This window comes from Watersipora subatra, chromosome 3, assembly GCF_963576615.1.
Source record: "Watersipora subatra chromosome 3, tzWatSuba1.1, whole genome shotgun sequence".
In the NCBI taxonomy this organism is placed as follows: Eukaryota; Metazoa; Bryozoa; class Gymnolaemata; order Cheilostomatida; family Watersiporidae; genus Watersipora; species Watersipora subatra.
The window spans coordinates 59415319-59427336 of NC_088710.1; the positions used below are offsets into that span (position 1 = coordinate 59415319).

The 12018-nt window shown below is 36.6% G+C and overlaps 1 protein-coding gene across 1 annotated transcript; it reads right to left on the reverse strand.

The window, feature by feature from the left end:
• Positions 1 to 843: 843 nt before the first annotated feature.
• Positions 844 to 10033, reverse strand: LOC137390802 (DBH-like monooxygenase protein 1 homolog). Its single transcript, XM_068077119.1, has 12 exons — positions 9785 to 10033; positions 9183 to 9329; positions 7975 to 8142; positions 7225 to 7308; positions 5757 to 5948; positions 5555 to 5675; positions 4033 to 4175; positions 3717 to 3896; positions 3467 to 3526; positions 2178 to 2338; positions 1526 to 1667; positions 844 to 960 (listed from the first exon to the last, which is right to left on the reverse strand). The coding sequence occupies exons 1-12, from the start codon at positions 10031 to 10033 to the stop codon at positions 844 to 846; spliced, it is 1764 nt and encodes a 587-aa protein (XP_067933220.1).
• Between the last annotated feature and the right edge of the window lie 1985 nt (positions 10034 to 12018).

Consider the following 12018-nt stretch of genomic DNA (forward strand, 5'->3'; position numbering starts at 1 on the left):
GTGCGTGAAACGTTTCTTGCATCATAAAATGGCTCCACAAAGTGAGTAAAAAATTTTACTTATTTTCTAATAAGTAAAATTTAAGATGTCACCTCTAAAATGGGCTTTGTGTGACTGTTCATTCACTTTTGAAAAATCAATAGGAAAATGCCATAGATATATAAATGCCATAGATATATAAGGTTTATACATCTATGGAAAATGCCTACAAGCTACCAAATAGTCAACAAGAATGGAGTAACATTTAAGGAATTGAGGAAACTACTAATGTGGCAACTATCAGCACTTGTTATTTTGAAGGAAAATATCAAGTATAACAACGAGCTTTATGAAGACAGCTTCTGGTAGACTCTGCTTGCTTGATGGAGTTTGTATCTAACATCTGAGACTTACCATCAAGTAATACTATCGAAATAACGATATTCTAATCCAGTGGCATTTGCAGGGTACCAAAACATGCACATGTATATTGTCTGTTCAATTCGCTGTTACTAGCCGTAGTGCTATATCATTTTCACAGATGCATGTGAAAAGGTTTGAACAGAGTTACTACAAACAAGGGAAGTTACAAAATAGCAAATGGTTGTGAAGAAAATTCTAGAAATGCGACACGCGTTTACTAACATTCGGAAATGCTGACAAAATTGCTAGAGCCAGTATTGCTCTTAATTTCCAACTTTTTCCAGTCACACAAAGCTAGTGGCAATGTAAATAAGTCTGTTGTAAAAAAAATTGGAATACACTTTATTTTAAAAATAAAAATGTATTTTTGTTACAAATGTATCTTGAAGGTATAAAATCATTGCCAACTTGTCGATGAAGACAACCAACAAAAATCAAGGTTTATCCAACAATTGAATTCGGTGCTTTGGATGCTGCTTTAGAGCAGTCTTCCTCAAACTCTCTTTTGGCTGGAGCTTTCTGAGCGGCCTTAGGAGCTCCATAAGTTGAGCCGATGTTCTATTTAACAAAATAAGCAGTAGTACAACATACAGAACTTGTACGAAATGCAAAAACTGGCAGCTTATATACATTTATTTTATATTATTGGGTATTCATTAATCGGCTGGTCAGTGATGAGCCAATAATATTTCACTAGATAAAACAAGATTATGAATTTTCTATTTCAGCATTGAAAAGTTCAACTGTGTTTGCAAAATTCATGGTTGTTTCCTTTGCAACTAACCATATCATTTCCTTTGATCTATCTATACACAATGATGCACTCACAATAGTGCTAAAGCTATATAAATGTTGAACAACTGTTGGGAGATGTTCATGCTGTGTTGTTGCTCAGCAGCGATGTGAAGTTATGTAAGTAAGAAAATTAGAGAAAAGTTCCCACCAGCAGGTTGGCATGGTATGCATACAGCTCGGTAGTGTAGTGTAACTTGTGCGCATATGATGGGGCTTAGGCTATCAGAGATTTGTTTTATGTATTTAGTAAATTACTTCAAACTTTGTTTCATCAAACTGATGCTAGGAGATCATTATCGACAGCAATGATTTTTCAGCTTTTGCTTACCTGGTATCTCCTGGCATTGTCAAAACATATCGGCTTGTGCAAGAATGTCAGATGGTCATCTTGAAGTTTTTTTATTTTTTCTTTGGTCCAAAAGCCATCGGAAGTGAGCTTGGCTAGCAATGATGTTGTATCCATGTTTCCCCTACAAAATTATTAAAAGTTTGCTATCAATAAATCAACAAAATCTTATTATAATGCGACTTCTTTCCATTGACAGTCTCAGTTTATACTCGAACACCAGTTTCATAACAGGAAAACTGATACTAGATGAATGTACACCCAATCCTTATCACTATGAAATCTCATTTTTATATCTGTTTTATAAAAGTCACCCCCTCAACCCGGCAATAACCTCAGAGTTTCTTGTTCTGTTGCATTTTGTCTCAATACTCAATAGATTTAATGATTGGAATCTTAAAGTGTATTTCTAGTTATTATTGTGAGATGTCCTTGACCTACTTTTTGTTTAGTATGGCAGCCATTCCTTCACTTTGAGCAGTTTTTAAAAAATTTGGATTTTAAATACTAGGCATATCAAACTGATGGACATTTAAAACTATAGCTGACACAAATTTAAAAAAGAACATAACTGTTTATCTACTACTCGTGAATAGTTTCACGTTTATATAGAAAAATACAATAAAACTCTTACATGCTACTCTTTGGGTATCCGAGCTGCTCATTGAGGTAGCGGCGAGTGATGTCTGGGCCAAATCCAGCCCAACCAGGCATAGTGAAGCAGTCAGAGATGTCTTGCGCAGGATAGTAGTAGAGGTAGGTAAGACACATTTCAGCACTAGTTGGCAGGCCACCCTGCAACATACATGTACATCAACTGTAAGTGTGAGGTGGGTGCTGATTCGTTGTCAGCAATTTTGATGGTTGATGTTGAAACTTCTAAAAAGTTTAGTCCAAACATTTTCTTTTTGAGTATCTAATGGCTCTCTTTTGTAATACAGCAATATCTTTGCAATTCATAATATTGAACAGGATTGGTAGTAATTACAAGGTGTAGAAGGGCTAAAAAATCATTGGCCACCAAGTGGGTAATGATATTTTAGCTTCTTATTGAACCTTGTTCATGACTGGCTAGCAAATCCCGCAATGTTGTCAGGTAGAGGGTTTTATAAGGTGCAAAATATAGCTAGGGTTTGACTAAGAAAGCAGTAAGACGTAAGCTAACCACCCAAAGCTGCATCAAAAGTACAAGCTAACCACCCCGAGGTTGACTCTGAAGCACAAGCTAATCGACCCAAGTTGACTCTGAAGCACAAGTTAAGCACCCCAAGTTGACTCTGAAGCATGAGTTGATCACCCCAAGTTGACTCTGAAGCACAAGCTAAGCACCCCAAGTTGACTCTGAAGCACAAGCTAAGCACCCCAAGTTGACTCTGAAGCACAAGCTAGACAAACCATGAAAGGTGAGCACTTCACATGATAATAAAAAAGCCGCAGAAACAGAGTGTAGACTGTGTAGTAAGTGTCAGGCGTTTGACTAGGGAAAGACTAACAGACAGACACTGCTGGTCACCATTCAGTGTTTATTCTTGTCCAGAACAGAACTAGATATGACTAGCTATACAGAGCTGTTTAATACGCTCATAAGATAATGTTAGATAAAAATGAGGACCTACGCTTTAAATTGACATTAAAAGGATAGGGGTGTGTAAGGTTGTTGTGGTGGGCGGGTAGGAGGGGTCTGTGAGAGGGGCTGACTATCAGACATAAATTCAAACAATATGAACAGCTGGAGTTAAAACTCAAGCTGTTGCTGCTTGAGGATTACATCAGCAGCGAGAAATCAAGATATGGCCTTTGTCTGATGCTAACAGGCCGAAGGCTAACAAATAGACATTGATGCGAGTGCCATGGGTGGATCTGCTACACCTGTAGCTCTGAGTAGCGCAAGATCAACAGCGTAAAGAGAATAGTAAGACTCACGTAAGTCATCTTGGTCCTGTCCTCCGTGTTATAATGACACTGAACCATCACATCGTCTCCCTACAAACATTTGTTTATTGAGTGGACACACCGACACACGCATAAAAATTATTATGTTGATAGCGGTGTAGTAGATGCAGTTTTTTTGTTCAGACTGTGTTCCAAAAATGGTTGCTAAAAAGTTTTAAAATATAAATTAAGCTAGGTCAAGCTTGTGTGAACAGTAAAAATACAAGCTGAGCACACTTACGGGTTTTAAATCAATCGGTGTCTTAAACACCCTGTATTGCTGATAGTTGAAGTCATAATGCCTGTCCTCATCTATAGTTCTCACCTCAGTACCATTTCGGAATTGTCTTGCTATTACCTGACGTGCAGCTAGATGTCCGTGCAAGAAAGCCCCGAACACTTTTAAATCTTGCTTAACCAACTACAAACATTTATTTTTAAGCAGTAAAGGGGTGAATATGATATGATGACAAAAAAACGCAATTCGAATTATTTTGCTGTAAAATGAAATTTTAAGCATGCCTTATTTTCTACAAGTGAACATGAAACTATTTTACCTTGCGTGTACAAGAGCCAGGGCAAAAGACACTGGTAGTGAAGTCATCAGCCCTAGGTGGTACAGTGAGCCCAAATATACCTCCAGTTGATATCACACCGACATCATATTGCCTCAGAGTCTTTGTGACGGTCACTTGTAGGGCTGAAAACGGGAAACACATCGATTTGGTAAACAAGTATTTAGTTGCTGTTATCTAATTTGCTTACATTAGGCTATGGGTGGTGCAAAAAAATTACCTCTAACCAAGCGTCAATTTTTACTGAAATACGTGCTGTGTCTGTTTGTCCGTTTGTCCAAATTCTTGTGTAGAGATGAGGGGAAAAAGATTTCATCATGCTGGATTTGAATCACAACATTCAATTTGCTAGACAATCACTCTAACAACTTGAGCTAATCAATCAGCTTTCAGCATTTGGAATAATTGTATGTATAGCTATTACACCTGATGATCTCCCACAGCACATTAGACTGCCAGGGTACTAGTACATATAAAAACCAGTATGGCTGAATGCTGTTCATCACACATAAACATGACCAAAAGCTGCAGAGGTTTTACAAACATCTTTGGTACTATGTCAGCACAATCACATTTCCTGTCGTTATGTCAGTATAATCTCGTATTGAGTTTTTAGCTTGATATTTTGGGTTTAGCTTCCAGCATCTCCTTAATCTACTTTTAAATCAAACTAAGTTTACTTCATTCATTTATCAGTGTAATTTGATTTCTTAAAAAGCTAATAATTTTTGCTAATGAATAACAACATTAATATAATTGTTATCCGATGTACTGTATATAACTCTTGCTAACCTTTACCCCTTAACTTGTGTAATATTTATAACAGCTGCTATTTCAGCCAACAAGCTGTTCAAGTAAACTCTTTATCAATTTTTGTAAAGTATTCAGGTTTAGCAGCCATGGCTGTAGCTATTTTTTAATCCTGCTACACTACTACATGTATTGATATTTAAGTTGTTTTTTTACCGCAATGGCTTAGTTATTAGAAATTTGCTCTTAGAAACATGTATATCTCGTGATTCTCTAAATTATTGCGGAACAAGAATGCTGAACAATTAATAAAAAATTATATGTCACGATTTTTCTGTGCAAAGTAATATGGCAAGTTTTAAAGGGTGGAATACAACTTCGAGCATTCTATATTAAGCACATGCTCAAATATGGGCAATTGACTAACTATTTCACTGCTGCTCTCATGTGCAGAAACCTTGTAAGTTTAATATATTATTTCCTATAATAACATAAAAATTACACTTTGCAAAGACATCTTTATGTATGTAATTCCAAGGTTTCTGCAAAGTACATTGTTCAACCTTTACAACGACCCTGTATCTAGTTTCAGTTGTACACTTGTTGCATCGTGTCAGTGCCAAGTGGCAATTGTCAAGTGCCATGTGTCAAATGTGAAGTAACTCAGTTTATACAAAACAGGCTGCTGTTGTAACTGCCAACTGTCGTAAAGATGGTTTACAGTTTGTACAACTGAGTGCCATTGTAAGCATACCTGAACTATCCTTTTTTCCAGAGATTAGTTTGGGGTTGTCATAATGCACTTCCATCATGAAGTAATCCGGAGAGTTGTCACCTCCTAGTGGATAGCCTGCTTCTTTGGGATAAAATGTGGTCTAAAACAAGTTGGTCACCTATGAGTCGCTCCGTAAGGTTATTTATGTTGTAATGATTGAAGACCAAATGTACATACTTACCCCTCCTCCTACAGCCCAGATATTGATGGGTGCCCTACATACATCAATATCATTGGGCATGTTAGCATTATAGCAGTCAAAGCCAGTGTTGTTCTGTTCAAAGTATTTCTCTCTGCTGATGGAGTCATGGCACCCGTAAAGAATAATATGATGTACTAGTCCTAGGTTCTCTTCTTGAATGAGGGGCTTTACCTGCAACAGAAAGTAGCAGCTTTAAAACCTGCTCACACTTGACACTTCTATGGAGCATGCAGTGACAAGCAGTGCAGGTAGTTAGGCATGGCTATCTTGTTTTAAATATAACTTATACCACCGATACAGTACTACTACTTATAGCATATAAGTAGTAGCATGTGTGAGTCTAAGTTGTATAAGATACTATACTACAGTAAAGTTATAAAAAAACACTAATTTTCAAACTGTGTGAATGACGAGATTAAAATTTAATATTTGTAAAGTGTGTTCAGGTAGTGGTGTTTTGTCATAAAGTGTGCTAGTAATTTTATAACTCTGTTGCTGTCATCAAGCTCTTGCCAGCTCTATATTTCACTTAAATTTTATACTGTATTTAGTTAATTTAGTAACTAAATGATTGACATTTCCTACAATGTACATAAATATTATACCTTTTTTCTCCTCTTTATTGTTTTCATTCTTTGTAATAGTATTATCAACTGTCATACAACTGAATGCTAAGGTTACTAGACTTCATGGAGCGTACAGCAGACGTGAAGTACGGATGAGGGGTTAAAAACTAGGAAAATGTCTAGTTCTACCACTTCAACTAAAGTCACTAAAATAACTAATGTCAGTTTAGTTTTTTTGTTCATTCAAGTCCAATTTTTATCTAAGCTGTATTAGGATAGTCTTATTCGGATAGACAACTCCCGTTTTTAAACATAGAGCTACCAAGTTTTCTGATGATTGCTTTGATAACCCATATTCGTGCTAAACTCTGGTTATCTTGTGTGTGCCCCAGGTTTTATCAGTAGGCTTCACTTTAATATCCCGTTACCAATTAAATAAGGGTTTCAACCACAACAACTTTGGACTATCAGACTTTCATCGCTTATCTATTTAGGCAAAATGTAGAGAACAGGAAACTCTAAAGCTACTGTGGAGCTGAGGCTACTACGTCTAAAAAACAGAAAATTTTATGAAGGTAAAGACTGGGTGTAAAATCGGCTAATAACAATTATATTATAAGGTTTAGCAATATCTAATTATTTAACAAAATGTGAAAGGTAAAGATTTACGGATGTGAACTTGTGACTGTTGCCTGAATAAGCAGCAATACGATGGTACACACAGGTTTGGCCAGAAGCCTACACAGAAAAGCTGGAGTACCGATGTAACAAGGTAAGTGCCCAGAAACTCAGTGAAACTGTTTAAATAGAAAGACCCAGTTCCGAAAACCTCAACACAAGCTAACATACAAGTAAATGATGTAATTATGAGCTTAACATACCTTGATAATGTGGTGTTTGCCAGAAAGTTTGGGTATTCTTTTCAGCTCACAGTAGTACATAGTATGGTATGCTGGAATATCAATCTACAGAAATTCATAAAAGAGGAGATAACTGACAATTTGCAGTGATGTACACTGAGCTAAACTTGAGCCAAACGCTTGTTTCGGTAATGATGACTATGAACAAATCTATGAAGTAACCTATGTTCTAAAATATACTAAGTTTTCATACAGCGATAGTGTAGCGACGCACCCCCATATGGCGCTGCAATGTAATCATGGAAACAACCGTGTCACTTCAATTCTGAAGATGATTCAGTGTCACTGTTTAGAAGCAAAACACCTGTGCAATGCGCCATCTTTGTGCCATGGAGACGGCCTCAGCGACCAACCACATCACACTTCTGCATGCACATAGATCTTGCTTGACCTTGACATAAGGCGTTGCACAACTATCACTCTATTATAGGGCCATTTATAAACATGGTCTGCTTGTCGGCCTAATTTAGCGCTTCTGCACTGTCGCCACCAGATGTTGCTACACTATCCTAGTATGGAAACTTAGTAATATCTCACTGTTTACTCACTACAGTGGCAAGTCTTGCATGTATCGTATATGTACGATATTTGTCACCCTTAATCCTTTTTTTATCAAGGGTTGCTTGATCGCTCAAACCATTTACGCTATAATGAATGATAATTCTTGCATTAATCTGAGAATATTCTTGCCGAATAGAGGCATTCACTCACATTATCTACTGCAACATCAAAGGTGAATGCGTCAGCTGGTAAATCTTGAGTAGGAATGAACTCCTTCCTCAGGTAGATGCTTCTGGTTCCACGGTTGAATGGTGTATGATAGGAGAGTGCGTCTCTGCCATCTGGAGATATGGCGTAGATGACTCTCATGGTGTCGGTCTGCCACACACATAAACAAGTAAATCATGGTAAAGACAGAGATCACCATGTTGTTTTGTATACTAAGGCGTGTGAAGTTGATCGGCTGCGATCAGATATGATGACTTGGAAACTTGGTTGAATATCAGGAAGATAGCCTTAAAATAACTCCTAAAGTTGAGACGACAACCAATAAAATATGGGATAGAATCACAGAATGGTGAGAAAAAGGCTCAGAAGATAGCGAAAGCAGTGATGGAATGGCTAAGATATAATAGTGAACTGTGATGATGGAGGGAGGGGGGGGTTGATGAGGAAGTGCAACAGCCATAAGAATTGAGCACTGGGAAGGAGGCTAATAATGTAATTATCAAAAAAGTTGTTATAGTATTTTACTGATTTAGTTATGAGCATTAAAAAATATGCTGCATGCTACATACAATTTCATGAAGTTGTCTCACAGATTTTTATCCTAAATTTCAAATAAAATAAAAATAAAATTTCAAATAAACTTAAAGGTTTATTTCCTAATAACATTGTATTTTGCAATATTTCATATGTAATGTTACATGTGTTGTATAACATGAGATATTTTTATCTTTCTCTTGTAATCAGTCGTTTAACAAAAATTTCAAACTACAGGAAGTAAAGCAGATTAGTTTTCAACTAAACTAGTAATAAGGCATATGAAGCTGTTCACTAGTAGTTAACAAAAGGTTTCTTGCTAGCAGTGCTTCATAGTTGATAAACTTACTACAAAACCTTTTAAAAACTTATAAGCAGAGGCTGATAAGTTGTTAAAAAGTTTTAAAAAGTCAGCAACTAGCAACAAACAACTAGCAATTGACAACTAGCAACGGGCATAAGATTTCTTCAAATTATGTATATGAAGAAATCTATGCCAGTTGCTAGTTGCCAATTGCTCGTTGTTTGAAATCGCGGAAAAACATTAATAGGTACCTGTATTCATTATATTATTATTAGTTACTATTATTATATAGTGTATCATAATCCTTAATATGCAAGCATTTACTGTCAAGCTTATAGCCCTACGCACATACCCCTATGACCATGTCCCGGTCATCACAGGTGTTGTGCTTCCGAGTGAACTTAACAGTAGTAACACCGTTCACTTCTGAACCGGACAAGAGTTCGACGTCCTGAGATATATCCATTGTAGGAAATCCATTTTTCTCAGAGTATCTGTCCTGTTATACAATGCAGAGCATACGGTATATGATTCCATACATGTCTTTTAAAATTAGCAATCCATGATATCTGAGAGCGTTCTATGGTAAGATTACTCCAACAAGCACCCACATTGCAATTATACACACTACAATGTAACTCAAGAAGAGATGTTTATGACTGATCAATAGAGCCCAAATAGAACAGAAAACACTAGCATCAGTTTTCAAAATCTAAAAACGTAGTTTCATATCTACTGCTGCTCCTTTTCTAAACAAGCCTAAACATGTCTGTACCTAGCCTGTCTTGACAAACTGTTGTTTTTGCGGAGTTGTCCCCCGTCGAGCGGGCGACGGGGACAGCTCCGCAAAAAACAACACTTGTCAAGACAGGCTAGTCTGAACCATTCAAAACATTTTCAGCTAAGTATGTACACGCGATTCTACTCTGATGGTTTGTATTGTGTGCTGCTAACCTGAAGGAAGGCTTTGCCATTGATGACAGAAGCAGTGATTATGTCAGCTCCTCCCATTCCACCATTCGGACTGAAACCGATTCCAAACCATCCTGTAGTTTTAACTGTAGCCGTGATAGTAACGTTTTCATCCGTGTATTGCCATTCTATGTGGAACTTTTCTTGCACATCAAGGTATGCTGATTGGCTCAATTCGCTACCTGCTGCCGAGCAGACAGCGAGCAAAAGGAGGAATGCTCTTCCGTACATGGCTGTGACTCGGTATACTTTCTAGCAATTTAAATAGTGAAATGTTGAAGTAAACCGTGCTAAAAATATTTACGAGTTGCACAAATAAAAAAATTACAGAAAAAGGCATTTCCAAGCCTAGAGAATGGTTAAACCAGTAGATGAGAGATAAGTAAGTACCACTGAGCAGTGTTGAGAACCAAAAAAATCTTAAAATGCTTTTATCTTTCTTACAACTAGCGTAGAGATCATCAAGAAAGCAATTTAATTTTTTACTATAATACAGTATTTATATAAAAAAATTCAATTACTCTATCATTATTACATTAAATATGACTAAAACTATTTTTTACTTTTTTCCAACAAAGTAATAAAAAAGATTTGCTGGGAAGTTGTGCTCACCTTTGTCTCACACCTGCTGCAGGAGCTGGGAGGCGACTGATTATGTGAAACTGAACAACATCTTATATACAGCTTCTTATCCGTTATCTTTCTCTGTCTCACATCAGATTATCAACTGGCAGAGAGCCAACCAACTAACAGCATGAGGTATCAGATTTTGCCCAAACATAGATTTTAGTATAATATACTATAAACTTATTGAAGAGCTCAACAGAGATTATTGACAGGCTGGTAACGTAGGCTACGAACGATGGGAAGCTTGACTTTTGCTGATTAAACGCAATATTGGTTTATGCTTATCAGTTTCTTCACACAACAGCAAAAAAGGGGGTGGTTGGGCAGTAGGGGTTAAAAAAGAAGTACAAGTGTATTTATCTATGTCACATGACAAACTATCGTAATCTTAAACCTGTGACTTCTTGAGATGTGAAAGATCTTGCATAATCATTAAGCAATATTTGATGGAGGATGGTTACCTGACCTGCATACCTATTTCATATGATTAGCCTAATCATATGACAAAACTGACTGTCCCTTCGTTATAATAACTTGTAGGAAACAATTTACAAAGGCTAACAGCACAAATGAATTGTTGTCTTGTACGAGTTGTTTAAAAAAATTTGAAAATTTTTACGGTTGTTTTATTTTTTTCTTAATTAATTCGAACTGCACAAAACTTCTTTCTCATGATATGACGTTTGAAAATTAGAATGATAATGTTGTTATATGTTAAATAAAAAAATATTTTCTGTGTAAAGACTTTTTTATTACCCAGGCAACGCGGGCATTCACCTAGTTTGCTAATAAAAGAAGTTTATAGACTGGCTTTTTTCATTTAAATGCATCATTAGTTCATGTGAAAGTTTGCTTATATCATTTTAGATCTTCTCTATGTAGCTAGCTTTATGGAATTTATGTTTTTTAAGCTATAAATACTTTGCTTCAGAATTTCAAGCTCCTTTGATTGCTTATAAAAAGCAGTGACCTCGGTAGTAGCTGGCATACTCTGTTAATATTGTACATCATCATAGCTTCAATAAAAACAAATAACATTTTAATCAATGAGACTGCTGTTTTATTCCATACAGAAAGTAAGAAATGTTAGAGGTGTAGTGTGAAGGCATTGTGAAACTAGATATATAGGTTTTAGACGCAGTCATACTTACATAGATATGTAGGTATACTACTGAGGTAGATTGTACATACAAGCCACATCAGCAGCTACTCAATACAAGCCAATGATGATGTATCTAGACGCACATGACACCATTGAGGATGTATCTAAACACACACGAAACCATTGATGATGCATCTAGACGCACACGACACCATTGATGGTGTATCTAGACACACAGGACACCATTGAGGATGTATGAAGACACACACGACACCATTGATGTATCTAGACGCACACGACACTATTGATGATGTATCTAGACACACACGACAGTATTGATGATGTATTCAGACACACACGACACTATTGATGATGTATCCAGACACACACGGCATCATTGATGATGTATCTAGACACACACGACACTATTGATGACGTATCCAGACACACACAACACCGTTGATGGTGTATCTAGACACACACGACA